At 42.5% G+C, this 23,625-nt stretch overlaps 1 protein-coding gene across 2 annotated transcripts; it reads left to right on the top strand.

The window, feature by feature from the left end:
* The first annotated feature begins 1,148 nt into the window (after positions 1–1,148).
* On the top strand, positions 1,149–15,888 carry LOC124044042 (LON peptidase N-terminal domain and RING finger protein 2-like). Of its 2 annotated transcripts, none has more exons than XM_046363394.1 (10): positions 1,149–1,270; positions 10,402–10,520; positions 11,135–11,257; positions 12,108–12,269; positions 12,433–12,761; positions 12,884–12,998; positions 13,301–13,422; positions 13,604–13,925; positions 14,174–14,323; positions 14,417–15,888. In XM_046363394.1, the coding sequence occupies exons 2-10, from the start codon at positions 10,446–10,448 to the stop codon at positions 14,573–14,575; spliced, it is 1,557 nt and encodes a 518-aa protein (XP_046219350.1). In that variant the 5' UTR covers positions 1,149–1,270; positions 10,402–10,445; the 3' UTR covers positions 14,576–15,888. The 2 variants fall into 2 exon arrangements, with proteins under 2 accessions (XP_046219350.1, XP_046219349.1); XM_046363393.1 differs by lacking the exon at positions 1,149–1,270 and adding an exon at positions 3,276–4,953.
* Positions 15,889–23,625: the final 7,737 nt, after the last annotated feature.

Below are 23,625 nucleotides of genomic sequence, written 5' to 3'. Positions count from 1 at the left end.
GTCCACTATCTGCAGCTCTTTTCCAGCACACCTTGAGCACACCATTACTTTTTAAATCTGATCATGAGACTTCTCAATTTCAGTCCAATGGCAACATACTAAAACCAAACACAGGGAACCCATTATACTCAAAATGAGTTTGTGAATTCATTTGATCCATTTGCAGGCTAGTTTAATACATACATGGTCTGTCTGTGTACCTCTTTATTATATGTTAAAGTTTCAGTTTTTAACATTGTGTCAGTATAAAGTGTCGATAGAAAGGGGTCTTTTTATTTATTTTTACCCCTCAGAACTACAGCTGTGGATCTATGATGATCTAGAATCATTTTTACCTTTTTAAATCATAGTGAACAAGATTGTGGACAGATCCTGGATCAGCACTCCTACTCTGATGCTTTGTGGATACGGGCCCTGATCTCCACAGGTTAGCATTGTGTAAAATAACTGATTGATTCAATGGTCTAGCCTGTTATGATAGACTGTATAAACCTCAAACTTGTTCTATGACTATTTCTAATGATATTACATGTTAAATGTATTTTACTGGTATTTCAAGATGGGCAATATAAACCAGTGACTTGTCACTGCCTTAGGTTTCTACATCTATAAATATGTATTCTAAAGGATGTGTTTTCTTATTGTCATGAAATATAATTTGGAAGTTTGATGTAAGTGTTTGTAGTAAATTCAAATGGTAAAAAGGTTATGATTAGTTTGACTTATGACTTAAAACAATTGCCAGCAGCATACCACCCTTGCCCTGTATAGGGTGCAGTCTTTTGGATGGGATGTTAAATGGTTGTGCTAAAACTCTGGGCATTAAAAATGGCACTTACCTTAAGAGTATGGGTGTTAACCCTGGTGTCCTGGCTAAATTCCCAACCTAGCCCCATTCCATCAAGGCCACCTAATCCTCCCACTCCTTTCTAATTGGCATATCACTTCTCACCTGATGGGTGATGAGCGTTGTGTCACAAAAATGGTCGCCATGCATCACCCAGGTTGGTGGTGCACATTGAAGGTGGGTGAGGTGATTTCCCCTCGTACTATGTAAAGTGCTTTGAGTACCTCAGTTGGTAGAAAAGCGTTATATAAATCTAATATATACAGTAGAATACGTCATCCACACAACATAGGTGATGAACCTTGCATAGAGTGTTAGGGAATGGCAAATTAGTTAGTATTGCATTATCACTGTTTTACCCAAACAGGTATGCCAAGCGAACAACTTTCCTGTCTGATGCTCCAGATTGTTTTTTAATTCTAGGTAAGTGGTACCTGGGACTTTTCCCAAATTAATTGTTAATTTTTTCTTAATATTTTGAAAAAAGGGCTACAAAGGTTTTTTTTGCTGTCCCACAGGAGAATCCTTTTTGGTTCCAGGTATAATTTATTTGGGTTCGTTCTACCTGGAACCAAAAAGGGTTTATTCAAATGGCTATCTTATTGGGACAGTCGAATAACCCTTTTAGGTTCTAGATAGCACCGTTTCCCCCCCTAAGAGTGTAGGCATAAACATCCTACATTATCCTGATAATGTCAAAACCTGTTCTGTGTTTGTGGTCTCCAAATACCAGTAAATTATATGGTCAATAACCCCAATTGTATTACTGGCTTAAATCTGCAATTTTTCTCAAACAAGTTCAGCACCTTTTGGCATTATTTTATGCCAACTATTATGAAATCTAACTCTTATGTCAGCATCTTATAACATTACTACAGTAGTCATGGTGACTCATGACATGCTGTGTAAATACTCATTACTTAACTGTGATGAATGTGGTGAAATGCATATAATAGTGAGTTTCTTCCTTATGGGAAACCTACGGACTACTCTTCTTAACCAGACTCTCAGGTTGGCCCTGGATTATTGTGCTACGGGGATGAAATTGTTCTTGTAGCGGAGGTTTGGGTTTTCCTTCACCTCTCTGACTTCTGCATGCATACTGACCAGAGGAGACCCTAAGGGCCTGTTCTGCTTTTGCCTGAGTTAAAACTGTTATACATTTTTATACAGTGCATAACATGAAAATAACCCTAAGTATTTAATCAGAAGTGAGCAATGGATCTCCTTAACAGGGAACACTGTGTTCCTTCCTATGACGGATGGGTTATATCATAGACTAGACAGGTCATACAAAATGAGAGAAATAATGAGTTTACCCTGAGGAGTGCAACATCTGTGTTATGTAACCTTAAACAAAACATGTTTTCTTAAAGATAAAGGATTTATCTTCCCTGTGATTGTTAATGTTCAAATTTCTATTTTATTTGTTAAGTTTAGACCATTCCCTCATTAAGATTGGTACAGCAGCAGCATCATAAGTGTGTGAAATGTTGGGAGATGTGAGTCATCATAAAAGCAGAGGTCATCCTTATGCAACTTTGAAATGACATTAACATTGTTAACATTGTTACCTAGCTGAGAGTTGGGTAACATTGACTCTGAGATATGATGATTTGTGTTCTTATTTGTAGCTACTTAGTAGTAGCCTGCTACCTGAGGTGGACATATTCTTGTCATCATATTTATCATATTGAATAATGGCTAAAGTTTCTGTTTTGACAATGGCTAAATGTTCTGACATCCACCAGTAATTCTGCCCACATTTTCAAAGGATAGGATTACACTCAGTATGATCGACATTGAACATAAAAAAAAATACAAATCCATATGCTAAGAGTATAAGAATGACAAAGCTTTTTTGAACCACAACAAAATAGATTGCACAAATTATTCAACATATTATTTATAGTATACAAATAGCCTGCTGCCTAAATTATATTTGATAGGTACTGTATATCATTTTGGACATCATTTTCTTTATCTAAAGCAATAACCCTTTGCTGTTTTCTGTGTCTTTTAAATCACTGCAATACGTTTTGGCAGTGTTCTCAAACAAATGTAAGGGTAATTCTAGCTCTGCTTCTTATATAAAGGATTACATAAAACAATGCACCCCTCCCCCTCAGAACAGTGATATAACCAGTGCAATTCTAATGAAGATGAAACAACTAGGTCTAGGTAGTCTATTACCATACCTGGATAGTCTCTCTAGTCAGATATATTTCTCTAAAACATAGTGTAACGTTGATAAATGTCAGGTTGTTACATGAACTGAGTGCCTGGCGATCTACACTGACGTTAAGTGGTTATGCAATGTTGATATGTTATACAAGTGAGCCATTTAATGGACCAATAACGTTTCACACTTACCGTCACGTGCTTCCCTGCGCTTCGTTCGGCGAATCATCATAGCTGGATTTGAAGTAGCTAACTGAGCTACAGTATGGAGTACAGCGAGGACCAGATACTTTCATTTTAATAGTATTTTGGCATCAATTCTTATAACCGAACAAGAAAAGTTTGAATGTCAAGACCCGGGCAGAGAAACTAACTATAAGCTTTCCAGCTACAGTGAGCGCGGGAGGTTAGCCAGCTAGGGAAAATAATTGGGTTGTTTCGGTTCTTATATAAAAACAGGTAATGTGAAATTGCATTCGGAACTTTGCTCCACAGAACGTTACTCCCAGGAAACCGTCCTTTTGCCTTCTAATGACTTTTAAAGCCTGCCAACCTCCGATGAAGGATTTGAGTTGCCAACAATGTTTAGCTGACTAGAAGTACATACCTAGCGTTACTTGCTGTTATTTGGGGAGGCGTAACGCCGTTGTCAGCCAAACAAGAGGATTGACTCGACGTTTAACGTTACTTCCTCAGTTCGTGAATTACTTTGCTGGTTTATTCAGCAAAGCTTGGTAGGTAAATAGGCATTACAGTGCTGTAACACAGAGTCCGAATATATCGGGTTTGAAAAACGGGAAGTCTACATGCAAACTAATTTGACATTTTAGCAAATGATTGGTGCGTATTCTATTCGGCTGTCGTGTAATGAGGCCTCTTAACCAGCTCTTCTCTTGGAAAACGACACGAATCGTTCACTATGGCACATGCAACGTTATAGTCTGACATATTTGGGAAGTCTACATACAAACTATTTTGACATTTTAGGAGTCACCAGTTTGGTGCATATTCAATTCGGCTATCGCGGAACGAGGCCTATCCAGCTCTTCTCTTGGAAGACGACAGGAGCCTTTTACGATGGCACACGTAACCTTATAACGTTAGTTTGACGACGTTTTGTGAGAAGGAGTTTTTGAACACAGTTTGCTATGTGTAATATTCCAAGATGAACATGGATACGGTAATCCAATCTCATAAATCGGCGCAGTTTGTCCACCCGGTATACGACCCTGGAGTAGCGGGTATATGCCCTGAAATGCTCGAGGTGGCAGAGGAAGCAAACCGGGCAGGTGACTACGACCTTGCTGCGGAGATCTATAGTTCTCAGCTGGCGGACCTCCAGCATCCAGACCGGGGCCTCTGTTTGCGCAAAGCTGACGCTTTGGCCCAGACCGGGCGGATAGCAGAGGCGCTTGACTCGTACTGCACCGCGGCCAACATTGGCGAACTTCGGCCAGGCGAATTGCAGCTTCTGGTTGAAAACATTGCACGGACTCTTCGCGAGAAGGAGCTAACGTTAAACATTAATTCGAAGGCAACGAGTTGTCATAATAGTGGGAATGGAAACGATGGGGTTGAGGCCGATGGGACGTTTGAGGAAGAACCCTTGGACTTGTTTTCATGCCGCCTTTGTAGGTGTTTACTGTCAGAACCAACCACATTGGAGTGCGGCCATACGTTTTGCAAACATTGTTTAGAAGAAGAAACTGTCAAAGATTGCATACAATGCAAACATAAACTGAACAAAAAAGACGGACAGATCCTGTCCATTGGGTTTAGAGTAAATGTCATTCTCAGTAGTTTGTTGGATAAATGTTTCGACTCTGAAAGTAAAGCCAGGAGACATTGGATAGAAGGTGAGGGCTCACGAAAGAAGCACGATTACACTGATGCCCTGGACAAATACAACAAAGCCGTAGAACTGGGTAAGATAATGTAACATTTACAGTGAGTTTGAATGAGCAATTGTTGAATTCATATGTTTTAGAACAGATTGTGTATTTTATGTTTCCCTTTTACCTATTTAAAACCAAATATCTGGGGAGCCTACTTTTCACTACGCAATGTGACTTGCCTAGTTAAATAAAGGTTACATTGTGTCACCGATAGTGGGTGACACTGTACCCATTTCAGTTCTCGAAGAAATCCTTTCATAAACCCTTTAAACCCCCCCCCCCCCTTTATTACCAAACCCACATTTCTACCCTGGGTCACATACCCTATGGATTGATTTAATAATGTTCACACTGGTTATGCTGTTAAATTAAAATTGACTGGACTGCGTGTTGTCTTTTCCTCACTGGCTATGTAGAATAAGTAGGCCTTTTATTGGGACATATTACATTATTGGATGTAAGCATGTTGGCATTTGTCATGAATCTTGACCTGGAGGCAGCTCTGCAGAGTGGTCACTAGCTAGCATTTTGCACCTTTTTAAAGCCAAAAAGCAAATGGTTGTTTTCTAGAATTTCTATGATATAGCTCATTTTGACTTAGCAGCTGGCCCATCTAGTGAAAATTGCTCTGCCTCCAGAGCAAGATTCATGACAATAAATGTCAACCTGCCTTAGGCAACATGGTCTCTGGAGCAGAGGCCATGGCAGCCTAAATAAGTGGCAAATCCTCGACATCTACATAGGTTCTTTAAAATCAGCATTGCGGTGTTTCTCAGTTTCAACCATGGCAGTAGAAATTTGAGTTTGAAAAACATTATGCATCTGCAACAATTACCTAATTTTGAAGACTAAGATGCCTAGTTTGACACCGTGTCTTATTTTAAATACATTTGACATTTTGCCAGAATTTTGTAAATTTTCACCCAAAATTCTCATTACAGAAATGCTTCTGAATGAAATTCTCTGGTTATTTTACACAATTTTACTTTACAAAAACCACATTTATTTGCATAAAACACAATGTTGTTGCAGTTTCTTCCGTAACACTGATATGATTTATACTAGTTGAGGCATACATGAAACTATAATATGTATTATCTAAAGAAATGGGACATGCTTCTCATTATGTAACACTTTTAAAAAAAAAAGTTGCTGTAAAAACTCAATTTTTTTTAAACAGTTTTATTCACCCATGATGCATCATCTATTCTGAACAAAAATATAATTGCAACATGTAAAGTGTAGGGCCCATGTTTCATGGGCGGAAATTAAATCCATCCACCTGACAGGTGTGGCATTTCAAGAAGCTGATTATACAACATGGTCATTACACAGGTGCACCTTGTGCTGGGGGACAATAAAAAGCCACTCTAAAATGTGAACTTTTGTCACAACACACAATGCCACAGATGTCTTAAGTTTTGAGGGAGTGAGAAATTGGCATGCTGACTGCAAGAATGTCCACCAAAGCTGTTCCCAGATAATTTAATGTTAATTTCTCTACCATAAGCCGACTCAATGTTGTTTTAGAGATTTTGGCAGGACGTCCAACCGGCCTCACAACCGCAGACCACCTCTAACCATTCCAGCCTTAGACCTCCACATCTGGCTTCTTCACCTGCAGTATTGTCTGAGATCAGAAACCCATACAGCTGATGAAACTGGGTTTGCACAACCAAATAATTTCTGCATTAACTGTCAGAAACCGTCTCTGTTAAGGTCATCTGCGTGCTCGTCATCCTCACCAGGGTCGTAACCAACTTCAGTTGCTGGAGAAATGTGCTCTTCACAGATGAACACCTGTTTCAACTGTACCGGACAGATGGTGTGTGGGAGGACGGTTAGCTGGGGTTATGGTATGGGCAGGAATAGGCTACGGACAACTAACACAATTGCATTTTATCGATGGCAAGTTGAATGCACAGAGATACTGTGACAAGATCCTGAGGCCCATTGTTGTGCCATTCTTCTGCCACCTCATGTTTCAGCATGGTAATGCACAGCCTCGTGTCACAAGGATCTGTACACAATTCCTGGAAGCTGAAAATATCCCAGTTTTTCCATGGCCTGCATACTCACCAGACATGTCACCCATTGAGCATATTTGGGATGCTCTGGATCGACGAGTATGACAGGGTTTTCCAGTTCTCGTCAATATCCAGCAACTTCGCACAGTCATTGAAGAGGAATGGGGCAACATTCCACAGGCCCCAATCAACAGCCTGATCAACTGTGAAGGAGATGTGTCACGCTGCATGAGGCAAATGGTGGTCACACCAGATACTGATTGGTTTTCTGATCCTCACCCCTACTTTTTTTTAAGGTATCTGTGACCAATAGATTCATATTTCTACTCCCAGTCATGTGAAATCCATAGATTTAGATCTTAATGAAAATATTTCAATTGATAGATTTCCTTACACTGTATGAACTGTAACTCAGTAAAATCGTAGAAATTGTTGCAATTTTAAAATATTTTTGTTCAGTGTTATTTTTGGCGATAGGTTGAAACATTCATGGACATTTAGCTAGCATGCTGATGAAATGATTGAATAACATGTATGTGTAAATGTATTTTGCAAGTCTCACGCAGGCAGTGTGATCAGCATGTTACATGCTGACTAGACCCGGCACGAGCATATTGACTTTGTCCATCCACACTAGGAGGAAAACTCGGAATCAACTATATCAAGTTGGGGACAGGTCGAAAAACATGAAACATTTAGCAAGCTAGCTTGCTGTTGGTTGCTAATTTGTCTTTGGGTATAAACATTGGGTTGTTATTTTCACTGAAATGCACAAGGTCCTTTTTTTCTGGATCTTTTGTAGAATTTTCACCCATTTTTAGTCACACACAATTGTGTGTTATTAATCCTCAGATAAAAGGGGAAACCTAATTAGTTTATAGTAATCTCTTGTCCTTCAGTCTTATTATTCTGTGGACTTTATATGGTGGTTGGCAACCAACTTTGACTGGAATGTGTACCTCAGTTCATCTTTCAATCACCCACGTGGGTATATGCTCCAAAAAAACAATAACGAGATGGGATAGGTCGGACTTTCAGGGCATCAAGCGTCAAATGGAACCACGTTCTATTTTTGCTCCTGGCTACGCATACGCTCTCTAGCAGTTTGGATGAAATGATTGAATAACATGTATGTGTAAATTTATATGGCAACACGGGCAGTGTGGTCAGCGTGTACGCTGGCCTGGCAGACACATGACCCACGTTTCTACACAGCCAGCTGCAAGGACGTAGAGAGGCTGGTGTTAGCAAGACTACAGTTACTCTCTGTTAGCGCCCTTTTTACACCAGGTCAAAGAAAGTCCAGCATATGATTTCTAAGATAATATAATGCTGCTACAGAAACATACCTATTTTTTTTAAACATTCATTTTGTTTTGCATTTATTGCTGATTTGAAATGTAACCTTATTTCAAACCATGTACAAGTCCATTAGTATATTGGCGTTTGGTAATTGTAGAATATTATTTGCTCCAAACACAATCAAAATGCAATGTTGTAAGTTATGGCATCTGTTATTTCATTCCATCGGTGAGATTGTGTTTCATAGGGAGTTGTGTGTGCAAGCAATTCTGTAATGGATTCTTGCCTTGGCTTTGTTTTATCTTGTGATGGCGCTTGTTGGCCTCTTCCTAAGTTTCCGGCATTCATTCGGCATGCTGTATTACATACCTGTGTTTCAAATGGTGGAATAAGTTGCTTGTATTTCCTCGAGTCGCATCACCTGCAATATGGCCATTATTTAACCCAGTAAAAACAAGTCCTCTTTTGCAACTCCTGATGTAAGTTGGACTCTTATGAAAGCTTTACCATGATAATTAATGCATTACCCTGATCTCTCTAAAATACACTACATTTTAAATTAAAGGGTAGTCCACTACTGCTATTTTTTTTATTATTCCTAAGTTATGTTAAGGTATTATTCATATAGGTTTTCAAATTCACTCTCCTTTTGAATGGAAAAACAGTATAAACCACAGACAGGCCCCAGTTAGGTTTATTTTCTCCAACATGCTCCACATGTTTCTCATTTTAGGCAAGATGCAGGCATGCAGGTCACTCCTAAAATCTACTTGTTAGATTTTACTGCATGGTCGGAACTAGAAGCACAAGCATTTCGCTACACTCTCATTAACATCTGCTAACCATGTGTATGTGACCAATAAAATTGGATTTGATTTAAAGTTGAAACACCAGGTCAGCCCTGGACAGTTCACTCCATATAGATGGCCAGGAGTTGTTTTCCCCAACCTTGTGACCTGAGTTTTACCAGGATAATCTTGGGCCCGTAATTAGCCTCACTCCCTAGAAAAAACTCCTGTGCTGACCCTTACTACAGAGAGAGCTTTTAGGCATAGTCAGGAATGAGAGCGAGCCAGCATCAGAGGTCCTTTGGTGCTTCAGTAGAGGCCGGCCCAACAGCATAGCACAGAAGCTCTGACTGACCCCATTCTTTTTGCTTTAATGTCGGCTACTGACCTGCTTATTTAAGTCAGGAGGGGGGGGGGTGACGCAGACTGTTTTTACCCACAGAGGCAGCATATCATCCACTGCGCCAAAGATTCATAAACTTTTACATGTTAAAATACCGCCTTTTTTCTCCCCAATTTCGTGATATCCAATTACAATCTTGTCTCATCACTGAAACTCCCCAACGAGCTTGGGAGAGGCTAAGGTTGAGTCATGCGTCCTCCAAAACATGACCCACCAAACCGCGCTTCTTAACACCCGTCTGCTTAACACGGAAGCCAGCTGCACCAATGTGTCGGAGGAAACACCGTTCAACTTACGACTGAAGTCAGCCTGCAGGCGCCCGGCCCACCACAAGGAGTTGCTAGAGTGCGATGGGCCAAGGACATCCCCTAACCCGGATGACGCTGGGCCAATTGTGTGCTGCCCTATGGGACTCTATGGGACACAGCCTGGGATCGAACCTGGGTGTGTAGTGACGCCTTAGACCGCCACGCTACTCGGGAGGCCTCAACTTTTTACATTTGAGTAATTTACCAGATGTTCTTATCCAGAGTGGCTTATAGTAGTGAGTGCAAATGCCATGCTCTACCAACTGAGCCACACAGGACAGAATCATTCATCAGAATAGAATGTTGACCCTCTCTTCTCTCCCCTCCCCTTCTCACTAGCCAGAAGGTTGTTGCATGTCATTGTAGACCTATTCTTGGCAAAGACTGCATGGTCGACTATGGTGCAGTATTTTGGTTCAAGGGAAATGCTCCGGTTTGGTCCAGTGTTCCCTACTCATACTGTGCGGGGTGAATAACATCCAATGTCGAATTACATTTCTGCAGAAAAGACACATTAAATAAGTTGACATATTGTTGCATAGTAACTGATACTGTTCTTTGTGGTATTGTATACACGGACAACATTGTACCTGTGTGGAAAGGTGTAAATAACATTTTGTCATTCTTCCTGTGTTCTCTCTGTTCTACAGCGCCATCTATAGGTAGGCTACTGGGACAGCGTGCTGAGCTGCACATGGACAGTAGGAACTACAGCCAGGCCATCCAGGACGCAGAGAGCTTGTGCAGACTCAAACCTCTCTGTCCAAAGGTGAGAGAAATTGATATGTAACTCAATCTACCTAACCCAGCAGAGTATAGACTTAGACCACCAGATGGTGTCTGTATATCTGGGCCTTGGCTTAACCTGTCTCTAGTCGTGTCATGAACTACCCATCACATCTTCACAACCACAGTCTGACCCAGTCAGCACCCAATACATACAGTCCTGAGCATGTATAGTCTATGTGTGAAAGTATTATTGGATGCTGCCAAGTCTTTTCGTAAGTGAGGTTGGATGCTACAAGCTTCTGTATGTTAATATGCAAATTATAGCAGCTGATAGACATGCAAAATAGATCATATAGACCTGAAAACCAGGCACTAGTGTCAATATGGAAGAGCTTATGTTGACCAGGTTGAAGAGCCCCTGAAAATATAACCGAGGGGTTATGACAAGAATGACCTTATATTCCCATGTTTCCTCTGTTTTTAAATGGTTATCTCTCTTAGGTCGTTTAGTGCGCTCACTGAAACAATATTCAGATTATAGATTATCAGTGTTGAATATACTTTAGAGGTATAGTTGAAATGCCATCAGAGTATTTCCTACTCACTTTGGTGTTTCCCTACTCAAAACGCCCTCTTGTCTGTGGTTTTTCCCAGGCCCACTACATCAAGGCCTCAGCCCTGAGTAAAGCCAACTATAATGATGAGGCCTTAAAGGAGTACTTCATGTGTGTAGCGCTCAAGCCTGATTGGATGACGGTGAAGCTGGAAGCTCAGAAGGTAATACACAAGTTTAAAAAAACTTTTGTCCATTTACTTCAATTACACAGACTTAAGCACAAATGTAATACCCCTTAATGTCACATCACAATTATATAAAAATGCAGTATTACTATGTACTATATGACAGTGTAAATCTGTCTCCATGCTTACCAGACCGGATTAGTTTTGTTTTAAATCCTGCTCTGCTCCACACTAGGTGATGACGCAATGTCCCCATTCCAGCTGTCTTAGCTGGGGAGCTATTCTAGGCCTATCCCCTGCTGTCACTGTGGCCTGTTTTAGTAGCTCCACTGCTGTTACATATTCACTGCAATATGTACTGTCCGGTGGTGTAAAGTAAAAATACTACTTAAGTCGTTTTTGTGGTATCTGTACTCTATTTATATATTTTAAAAACTTTTACTTCACTATATTTTCCCTAAAACTCCAAAGTACTCATTACATTTTGAATGCGTAGCAGGACAGGAAAATGTTCCAATTCTCACACTTATTAACATCCCCTACTGCCTCTAATCTGGTGGACTCACTAAACACGCATGCTTCGTTTGTATATTACGTTTACTTTGATACTTTAAAACCAAATACTTTTACTCAAGTAGTAATTTACTGGGTGACTTTCACTTCTACTTGAGTCATTTTCTATTAAGATATCTTTACTTTTACTCAAGTATGACAATTGGGTACTTTTTCCACCACTAGTACTATGTCAAGACGGTCTGTCCAGTTTGAGCCATTGTCCTGTATTTCCACCATATTCCCTTTTAAACTCTGGGTACTAGTTATAAGCTACTTATGAATGCTGTGACATTGTATGAGCGTGTTGACTGACAGTGTGTGTTTTCTGTAGCTGCTTAGTGAGCTGTTCTCGTCAGCGTTTGAAAAGGATGGTCAGCCCACTCCCCTACATCCCCTACAAGGTGGTCCCTCCACTCGCCGCCTCAAGCCCCCCGCCCTGCTCAGCTCTCTACACCCCCTCACCACCCGACAAAGGCCTGGCTGCTCCTCTCAGGTCGACACACACACACACACACACACACACACACACACACACACACACACACACACACACACACACACACACACACACACACACACACACACACACACACACACACACACTTACCTCCCCACACATCTACTTCTCATAGTAACTCCACTCTTCTCCTCTCCAGGACCCAGTGTTTATTGCAAGTAAGAGTTCTCCTCGCGAGGGTCCCTCCTACTCCTCCAAACACCCCCTGTCCCCCAGCAGTGAAGCTGAGAAGCCGCTGCTAGAAGACGCCAAGAGCCTGGCCAATGTCCTGGCTGCCCTGCCTGCCCCCCCAGGAGGCCTCAAGAGGAGACATAGTGGGGACAGCCTAACCTTCAACACCCCCTCCAAACTGCCCAGACCAGATGAAGCCTATTCCTCCTCTCACCCTCCTACTGCTTCCCCTATGAGGAGGACAGTGGCTGCAGACCTGCTCGACAGTAGAGATATGGAGTGCTCCCTCTGTATGAGGTAAGAGGACCACCAACCACCACACAATTATGCATTTATGATTAGCGACTCAGTGTTTGATTTTCAGTCCATACTGACAATTACTTCAACTGATAAAGCCTATGTTATTGTGTTTCCTCCAGACTGTTCTATGAGCCCGTCACCACCCCCTGTGGACACACCTTCTGCCTCAAGTGTCTGGAGCGCTGTCTGGACCACAACCCCAATTGCCCTCTTTGCAAAGAGAACCTCTCAGAGGTAAACACACACAGAAAGTAGCTGTACTCTATATGTGGATAGATGGCTTAAGGCAGACCTGGTGATTATGAAAAATGGTGGCTTAGGGCTGTCTGTAATACAATGTAATCTCTGTTCTGTGTTGAGTGTCTGAGGGATGGTTTAGTGTGACCCAAAAAGTTAGCACAAAGCTTCCTCCGACACAGGGAGTGAAGTAGTATATTGGGACAATATATAATTAAAGGCTAATTCACCAAAGACATGGATGATTCAGTAGAATGTGAATGTAACATCCTATTCCTCTGTGTTCTGTATAATACCAGTATCTGGCCACTAGAGGGTACAACAAGACTCTGCTGATGGAGGAGGTGCTGCAGCGTTACCTTGGAGACGAGCTGGCGGAGAGGAAGAAGATCCACGAGGAGGAGATGAAGGAACTGTCGAAGTGAGTCCCGCACACTCACAAACGCATTAGCACACAAACACAGATTTGATCACTTTACATAGCTATTGATTTTATGGTAAATGAATCACGTAGTAGCATCGCCAGTGAGTTAACTGCACTTCAACAGTCCTGCTTTTTCAGCTAATTGCTAACCAATCTCATTACCCTCCTTACACCCTAGCTTGAAGCTGGAAGTGCCAATCTTTGTCTGCACCATGGCCTTCCCCACCATCCCCTGTCCACTGCACGTCTTCGAACCATGCTACCGCCTCATGATCCGCCGCTCCATGGAGACCGGAACCAAGCGGTTTGGCATGTGCATCGCTGACGAGTTGAAGGGTTTCGCCGACTATGGCTGCATGCTGGAGGTCCGGGATGTCAAGTTCTTCCCCGATGGGAGGTCCGTGGTCGACACCATTGGAGTGTCCCGCTTCAAAGTGCTGAGCCACGGTCAGAGAGACGGGTACAACACGGCCAAGATCGAGTACATGGAGGATAAGAAGGTGTGTGTGTACTGGCTAATGCTGTGTGTGAGGAAGGTTTTGCATGCATGTGGATACAAAGAGTGCATTAGAGGTATTTGGATAGATCTTGATAGATATTCATATCCTCACTTTTGTAAGTTTTGTGTGTGTGTTTGATATGTGTATGATTTGAGTGTGTATGTGATCCTCAGTCTTCCATCCCAACCGTGTGTGTTCCATTGTGTGTGTACTTTGTGTGCTAACTGCATTATATATTTTGTGGTCAGGTGGAGGGCCAGGAACTAGCAGAGATGCAGAAGCTTTATGTCTCTGTGTACGACCAGGCCAGTGGCTGGTTCACCTCCCTCAAAGATAACATGAAGAGCCAGATAATCAGCCACTTTGGGCACTTGCCTGGGAAGGACCCTGACCCACAGGTAACCTAACCATTACACACACACACACCTGGTGAGAATCACACTTGTATGCCATATAGGGATTGAATGGGCTGCATTTATCCCTCCCTCCAGAGTAATCCCAGTGGTCCAGCGTGGGCTTGGTGGCTATTGGCTGTGCTGCCTCTGGACAACCGTGCCCAGCTCACCATCCTGGCCATGCCCTCCCTCAAGGACCGCCTCATTGCCATCCGCAGGGTCCTTATCTTCGTCACGCGCAAGAGACCCCGATGACCGCTCAGCTGCCACCACAACTGCTAGGACCATGCATGGTGATTCACTTAAACCCACTCATCAGACTTGATATGAGGGCAATGTCTTTGACTCCCTTAGACATTAGGGTTGACTGAATTATGTCACGCTATCTCTCAGCTTCCTTTGTCCCCTCTCTTAGGGAGGGAATAAGAGGTCAAGATAATATAACTGGTGACTTTCATGATGCACCAGAACTAAGCTGACCACATAACTGTGTCAAGTCCATGATGGTGTGACTTATCTAATTTTCTTAATATTGCACATTTAGTATAAAAACAAATATTTAAAAAAGACCTGACACGTACCAAAAAATAATTTGTATGACTGAAAAATAATACAATACCGATTGTATTGGGTTGTCTTTAGTTTGGATGTTATGTTTCTGTTCAATCCCTGCTGACTATGGTGAGAGACACATGTAAGACCCAGAGAGATAGAAACCACCGAATGGTAAGACCCAGAGCGATAGAAACCACCGAATGGTAAGACCCAGAGAGATAGAAACCACCGAATGGAGTAGAAGGTCTACATATGAGAATGTGCTCCTGTTTAAATGGCTTTTCTGCACTCATATCTACATGACTAGGGAAATGGATGCAGAACCTTAAGCCTGCGTCTTGCCCAGTCATGGGCCTCAATAGAGTGGTGAAGTAGTAGTGCATCTGAAAGAAATGCAAAAGAGTCCTGAAATTGGTATGTATGTAGATGTAAGTGATTTGGGGTTAAACTCACTTATTGGTAGACATAATCTAAATGTAACTTTTTTTTTTTTACAAATTTATTTTTTACTTTCAGTAAAATTAAGACATTAAAACAATTTGCCTACTGTAACTTGACATGGTTTATGAACATGTAATCAAACTATGATAATCTAAATGATAGTCCAAAACAACAATGGTAATGTATAAGAGACAATGTAAGTGTCTCTGGGAAGGAAATGGGGTTAAACTATTGTTTCATGTCTTGTTTCTCTTCTGCTATGTATATGATGTATGGTCAATGTGAATTGGATGATTTAACTGTGATTATCAATGTTAACTCTCTGAGGCCTTTACAATGTCTTATTTAAGTGTAATTATTTAGTTGTTTCTCCTGATCCGTATGACATGTGTAGCTCCTCTTTTGGCTGGTGTTATGACTTGTTTATTTATAAAAGAAGATATAGCATTTTTTTCTGGAATAAGAGATGCCTGAGATGTATTTGGTTTCTGATTGTTTTCCTTGAAGTGTTCAGAAAGAAAGATTTAGCTATCGTCATTTCATTGCGATGTGACATTAAATGACCAAAAGTATGTGGACATCTTGTTGAACATCTCATTCTAAAATCATGGGCATTAATATGGAGTTGGAGCCCCCTTGCTGCCATAATAGCTTCTACTCTTCTGGGAAGGCTTTCGCAGCAATGTTCCAACATCTAGTGGGTGACTTGCTTCCGTTCAGCCACGAGCATTAGTGAGGTCAGCACTAATGTTTAGCGATCAGGCCTGGCTTGCAGTCAGCGTTCCAATTAATCCCAAAGGTGTTCGATGGGGTTGTGGTCAGGGCTTTGTGCAGGCCAGTCAAGTTCTTCCACACCTATCTTGACAAACCATTTCTATATGGACCTCGCTTTGTGCACAAGGGGTATTGTCATGCTGAAACAGGAAAGGGCTTTCCCCAAACTGTTGCCGCAAAGTTGGAAGCACAGAATGTCGTATTCACTGAAACTAAGGGGCTTCACTCGAACCATGAAAAATGGCCCCAGACCATTATTCCTCCTCCACCAAACTTTATAGTTGGCACTATGCATTCGGGTAGGTAGTGTTCTCCTGGCATCCGCCAAACCCAGATTCATCCGTTGGACTATCAGATGGTGAGCATGATTCATCACTCGAGAGAACGCGTTTCCACTGCTCCAGAGTTCCGATGATGGCGAGCTTTACACCACTCCAGCCGATGCTGGGCGTTGCGATCTTAGGCTTTTTGGCAGCTGCTCGGCCATGGAAACCCATTTCATGAAGCTCTCAACGAACAGTTATTATGCCAATGTTGCTTCCAGAGGCTGTTTGGAAATCTGTAGTGAGTGTTGAAACCGAGGACAGACAGTTTTTACGCGATTCAGCTCTGTGGTCCTGTTCTTTTAGCTTGTGTGACCTACCAATTCGGGGCTGAGCCGTTGATGCTCCTACACGTTTCCACTTCACAATAACCGCACTTACAGTTGTTGACCAGGGCAGAAACATTACCAACTGACTTGTTGGCGTTTTATGACGGTGGCACGTTGAAAGTCACTGAGCACTTCAGTAAGGCCTTTCTAATGCCATTGTTTGTCTATGGAGATTGCATGGCTGTGTGCTATATTTTTTATATTTTTTTATACACCTGTCAGCAACCGGTGTGGTTAAAATAGCCGAATACACTCATTTGAAAGGGTGTCCACATACTTTTGTATATATAGTGTCTCTGAAGAGGAAGCTGAACCAACTTAAGCCACAGTACAAAACTGAATAAGAGCATGTTAAGGAGACCGAGACCGTTACATGCAAATGACTCATCGAGGAAGATAAATCTCAAGTATTTATTTAAAACTTTGTGGAATACCCCAAGACGTGTCTACTGCGAGATGTTTTGAGTCCTTTTCTTAGTGTTGTCTCTACTATCAACCTGGTAAGTATGGGATAGATTAAATAGGAAATATTCTGGGACTATAGTTCTTGCAGCTCCATTTGGCTTGTTTTACTTAAATGTCTTGTTTTATAACTTGTTTACTTGCTGTTGTCTGTTTATCCTGGAAGGGTTTATGGAATGTTACTTTCTGGCCTTGATGTGGACGCTCTGCTTATGTAACTTCACAGGGACTGTTTCACTTCAGGCGGTGTCTGTTAGGTTTATAAACCAGCCATAACAGACTGGGTCTCAATCAGTCCATATAAATCTCAGACCTTGGTTAGAAAAATACACAACTATAGATTGACTCCCAATTATGCTTACCCAATGATGATTTATGGTCAGGAGTTTTTCATCTTCAGGAATAGCTCCAGACCCAAACTGAAGGGCAGTCTAACACTGGAGTGAGGCCTGCTCAGGTTAAAGGGCCACCACCTACATGGCTATATGTAGAAAGACTACACTTTTGTTAGTTTTCTCACACAAAGGAAGAGGATCATTCATTTTCCAAGACATTGAGATTTAGTTTGGGTCACCCTTCTGTTTTTGGGTACAGTTTATATGAGCAGCTCAGGGGGAATTACAGAATTTTTACGTTTTTCATTTTTCTCCTGGGCCCCGTCATTGGAGGTGATTTTTATATAGACTCCACAGTGTGGCTGTTGCTGGGCAAAGTGAAGTTGAGATCATGGCTATGATGGCCTGCAGTAATGTTTGACCGCATGGTGGCAGTGGAGAGTTACAGTAGATGAGTCACTGTGGATTTTTGGGGCGCTGAGTTGAGACAGACATACAGACAGAAACAGCTCATGTTCTCCATTTGTAAGAACAGACCGACAGATAGACCACACCCCAATCTGACTTTGACAGGCACCTAGATGCTCAGCACAAACGTCAACATCAGGCCTTGTTCATAAGGTGAACATATTGATTCAGAACAGTAATCTATTGCCCAATATAGTAATTTGAAGTATGTGTGTATTGTGCAGTGTGTTTACATCAATGAGTTTGAGAATGTGTATAGCTTACAGTCTATGTATGTTTATACATGGTTTAAGGTATATTTATACGTGTCTATACATGAGACAGAAGCACTAGGGTTGAGGGGTCTCTGTAAAATATTTGTTGTGTGATATTTCTGTTGTGGAAGAAGACTTGTGTAAGTCCTCATCCAACTGTAATCTCAGGCTGATCCTGCTGCAGCCCTTTCCTGTTTCCCAAAATAACATGACCAACACCCTCAAACACGCAGGTGTGCACTCACTCCCTCAGTGTTGCCGGACAGTACAGAAGCCTGCAACCATAACCTCTGATCACTTTATCTTGGCATGATGCTTGAACCAACAGATCCCATGAGATATTATTTGATGGCATCCCATTTGATTTTGATTATATTTTTGTAATGAACCTATCCCCTGGAGGTGTGTGAAATTGGCTGAGGGTTTTGAGTTACACATGCAGCTGTTTGCTGTACAGGTCCAGAACCAACAATGCCTGTTTGCCCCTGTCTGCTGCCCAATTATGCAAACGGTTCCTCTTTTCTGCTTTTCTCTGTGGCTGGAGGAGGAAGAAGTAGATGAGCACGGTGTGACTCATCTACTGCAACTCTCCACTGCCACCATGTGGTCAAACATGACTGTGGGCCTCCACAGCTATGAGCTTCACTTCACATGTGTGTGAGCAAGGTGTGACTGTTGTCAAACACCACAGGTTGTGAAGGTAATTAACTGTAAGGCTGTAAAAATGGGAAGAATTGAATCGCTCTGAGTATCCGTTCATTTGCGCTCCCAAGTCGGTGCCTCCCGCCTCTTCAATGTGTCTGCTCTTGTTTTCCATTCTTGCTTCCCTGAGGCAAGTAGGTGCTCACACACACACTGCCAGGCATCCCCCCCCCAGGTTAATTTATGTTGCTTGGCACTGGTCTGACCTGATCGACGGCTTCAGTTGGGTCACAGTGTGTGTGTATGAAGGGATAGAAGGAGGGGGCTCACTGTTGCTGGGGCAGACCACACACACAGTTGAATCTCTTCTGTTTACCCAACCATCGACAGTATCTTTCTGATAGAAGGACAGGTCTGTTGGGATAGACAATGTTCAAATATTATGTCTGGATGCTCAGATATTGAACTTTACTGTACTTTTGTAGACTGCAATTATTGATGAGACATTATGGGAATCTTTTGGACCTGCTTGCATGAGAGAAACAACTGTTTTATTCCCATTTTGCCCATTTAGATTTCATGAGGGAATACAATTTGGAAAGTGACATCATTGTAATGTATAGGGTATTGACATTGAAGGTACATTATACACAGAGTGTACAAAACATTAAGGACAACATCCTAATATTGAGTTGCACCTCCCCCTTTTGCCCTCAGAACAGCCTCAAGTCGTCAGGGCATGGACTCTGAGGTGTCGAAAGAGTTTCACAGTGATGCTGGCCCATGTTGACTACAATGCTTTCCACAGTTGTCAAAATGCCTGGATTTCCTTTGGTCCACCATCCATTCTTGATACACCGGAAACCTTTGAGTGTGAAAAACCCAGCAGCGTTGCAGTTTTTGACACAAACCGGTGTGCCTGGCACTAACTACCACACCCTGTTCAAAGGCACATCTTTGTCTTGCCGATTCACCCTCTGAATGGCACATACACAATCCATGTCTCAATTGTCTCAAGGCTTAAACATCCTCATTTAAATTGTATCCTGCCCTTCATCTACACGGATTGAAGTGGATTTAACAAATGACATCAATAAGGGATCATAGCGTTCACCTGGATTCACCTGGTCAGGCTGTCTTGGAAAGAGCAGGTAGTCTTAATATTTTGTACACAGTGTATATGAGAGAATAACAATAGACTGCAGTATGAGTGATGTCGCAGTGAAAACACAGAATGAAATGCTCGTATGTTGCAATGAAAAACCTTTCGACTGAGAAGAACAAATCATAACAGCTATGTGATGCCAGAGAAATAGAATTCAACCTTGTATTACATCACCTACCTGCCTCCACCCCACACACTCCAGAATCCCACTATTACATCCCCACAGAAGTGAACCAGTCATGTGGCATGTAACATACATAATTCAATACATTTTCCCACAGTCCAGGGCCTAAGCAGCCTGGTCAAACAATACCCAGCATGTCCTATTTCTGGCAGCTAGAGGAACTGTGACGTCGCCACATTGTATAGGCAGCTGTGGCCATGAGAACTAGGGAGCCACTTTAACGATGGCAGCAAGATAAACACGGTTACAGCCTTTAGTACTGTAATGTTGATGGGACAGTTAGACTAACCTACTTCATCATCGAAGACTACTGTTATATACTTTATACATTTTGGGCCTGTCTTAGTTGAGTCACGGGGTACATCTAGGGAACTGATCTGTGTAAAGAGCACCAGGATTTGGGACACAGGGACTGCCTGCACACTGACAATTCAGCCACTGTGAATGACATGAGAGGAGCTTGCAAAAATTCTGCTGATATCTGTTGTGGTGGTGGAAGCAATGGGACATGATGCAGGAAAGGGGACAGAACCCAAGAAAATACCAGGGTTGACAGTGGTGAAATATTTATCACTGCTTCCATTTCACATGCTCTAATTAACTCATCTGACAGAGCTGACGGTTGGCGACATTCACAATGTTACTGTGTAGCCTACAACACAGGCCTCTGAGAAAGATGGGGCGTGTTCTTGTAGGTTGATGTTGCTTGTTTTGAGAGGATGTATTGATTCAGGATGATTCAGCCGTTTAGCTCATTTACCATTGTAAATATTGTCTGCACTAAGGTGACAAGACTTCCTTTTCTGAATGACAGACTGTTTGTGTAATGAACACGATAGGAGACAGAGAGCTGGTTTCAAGCTCAGGGCGCAGCAGGTGTTTATTTGTAAAGGACCACAGGAGGAGGCAGGTAGCTGGGTCCAGAGGCAGGCAGAAGGTCATACACAAGGGATCCAAAAGGGCAACAGTACAGGCATGGAACAGGCTAGTAACGTAGTCAGGGAGATCAGGCAATTGGTTGCTAACAGGAAATCTGATAGGCTACAGTACAGGCAGGGAATACTCAAAAGGCGTAGTTAGTGTTTGCCTGCCTCACCATCATACACAGGAGGATTAAATGACAGGGAAAAACAGCACTCTGCATAGAAGTGTGTCACAAAACAAACAACACCTCATAATAATAGGGTGCAAGGAACTGAACTAAATAGTGTGTGATAATGACATACAGCTGTGTGAACAGGTGATTGGGATCTGGAGAGTGGGCTGCATTCAGGGGATCTATGTGTTTGAGAGTGAGTTGGAAGCAGACGTTACAGTTTGTCGTTATGATAGACTGATATAAAATTGTATTGGTCACATACACATATTTAGCAGATGTTATTGTGGGTGTAGCAAAATGCCCGTGTTCCTAGCTCCAACAGTGCAGTACTATCTAACAATACACACAAATCTAAAAGAAGAGAATTAAGAAATATATAAATATTAGGATGAGCAACGTCAGTGTGGCATTGACCAGAATACAGTATATACATATGAAATGAGTAAAACAGTATGTAAACATTATTAAAGTGACCAGTGATTCCATGTCTATGTACATAGGGCAGCAGCCTCTAAGGTGCAGGTTTGAGTAACCGGTGGTAGCTGGCTAGTGATGGCTATTTAACAGTCTGATGGCATTGACATAGAAGCTGTTTTTCAGTCTCTCGGTCCCAGCTTTGATGCACCTGTACTGACCTCACCTTATGGATGATAGCATGGTGAACAGGCCGTGGCTCGGGTGGTTGATGTCCTTGATTATGTTTTTAGCCTGGCAGTGATGCATTGGGCAGACCACACCACCCTCTGGAGAGCCCAGTAGTTGCCATCCCAGGCGGTGATACAGCCTGGCAGGATGCTCTCAATTGTGCATCTGTAAAAGTTTGCAAGGGTCTTAGGGGCCAAGACAAATTTCTTCAGCCTACTGAGGTTGAAGAGGCGTTGTTGCGCCGCCTTCACCACACTGTCTGTGTGGTTGGACCATTTCAGATTTTCAAATAAAATTGTATTTGTCACATGCGCCGAATACAACAGGTGGAGAACTTACAGTGAAATGCTTAATTACAAGGCCATAACCAACGATACAGTTTAAAGAAAATACCCAAAAAATGTAAAGTAAAAAAAGTAAGAGTTAAATAAGAAAAACAAATAATTAATGAGCAGCAGTAAATAACAATAGAGTGGCTATATACAGGGGGTACCTGTGCAGAGTCAATGTGTAAATGTGCAGGGGCACCAGTGTTGAGGTATTTGTGATAATTATGTACATGCAGGTAGGGTTGTTAAAGAGTCTTTGATAACAATAGACTCTATACCGCCTGGTATAGAGGTCTTGGATGGCAGGAAGCTTGGCCCCGGTGATGTACTGGGCCATACGCACTACCCTCTGTAGTGCCTTGCGGTCGGAGGCCGAGCAGTTTCCATACCAGGCAGTGATGCAACCCGTCTGTATGCTCTCTGATGCAGCTGTAAAATCTTTTGAGGATCTAAGGACCCATGCAAAATCTTTTCAGTCGTGTCCTCTTCACAACTGTCTTGGTGTGCTTAGACCATGTTTGTTTGTTGTTGATGTGGACACCAAGGAACTTGAAGCTCTCAACCTGCTCCACTACAGCCCCATCGATGAGAATGGGGGAGTGTGATGTGTATGCCGAGTACACCGAGGATCTTGAAGCTCTTCACCTTCTCCACTGCGGTCCTGTCGATGTGGATAGGGGCGTGCTCCCTCTGCTGTCTCCTGAAGTCCACAATCAGCTTTTTGTTGACGTTAAGGAGAGGTTATTGTCATTGTTGGTAATCAGGCCATTTACTGTTGTGTTATCTGCATTGAAGAGTTGGTGCCTGGTGATCGAGTTGGAGGTGTGCCTGGCCACTCAGTCATGGGTGAACAGGGATTACAGGAGGGGCTGAGCATGCACCCTTGTGGGGCTCCTGTGTTGCGGATCAGTGTAGTGGAGGTGTTGTTTCCTACCTTCACCACTTGGGGGCGGCCCGTCAGAAAGTCCAGGACCCAATTGCACAGGGTGAGGTTCAGACCCAGGAGGGCCCCGAGCTTAATGAGGAGCTTGGAGGGAACTATGGTGTTGAAGGCTGAGTTATAGTCAATGAACAGCATTCTTACATAGGTATTCCTCTTGTCCAGATGGGTTAGGGCAGTGTGCAGTGCGATGGTGGTTGCATGGTTTGTGCATCTATTGGGGCGGTATACAAATTGAAGTGGGTCTAGGGTGTCAGGTAAGGTGGAGGTGAAATGATCCTTAACTAGCCCCTCAAAGCATTTCATGATGACAGAAGTGAGTCCTACAGGGTGATAGTCATTTAGTTAAGTTACCTTTGC

This window comes from Oncorhynchus gorbuscha, linkage group LG09 (assembly GCF_021184085.1).
Source record: "Oncorhynchus gorbuscha isolate QuinsamMale2020 ecotype Even-year linkage group LG09, OgorEven_v1.0, whole genome shotgun sequence".
NCBI lineage: Eukaryota > Metazoa > Chordata > Actinopteri > Salmoniformes > Salmonidae > Oncorhynchus > Oncorhynchus gorbuscha.
Note: the sequence above shows the minus strand (reverse complement) of the source record. Positions and strands in the feature narration are given on the sequence as shown.

Bases quoted from the DNA above. Each gene is read 5' to 3' on its own strand.
- LOC124044042 (XM_046363393.1), top strand. From the start codon at position 4,194: ATGAACATGGATACGGTAATCCAATCTCATAAATCGGCGCAGTTTGTC. The intron at 12,270-12,432 runs GTCGACACACAC...TCTCCTCTCCAG, and splicing joins GGCCTGGCTGCTCCTCTCAG to GACCCAGTGTTTATTGCAAG. The intron at 14,324-14,416 runs GTAACCTAACCA...CCCTCCCTCCAG, and splicing joins GGAAGGACCCTGACCCACAG to AGTAATCCCAGTGGTCCAGC.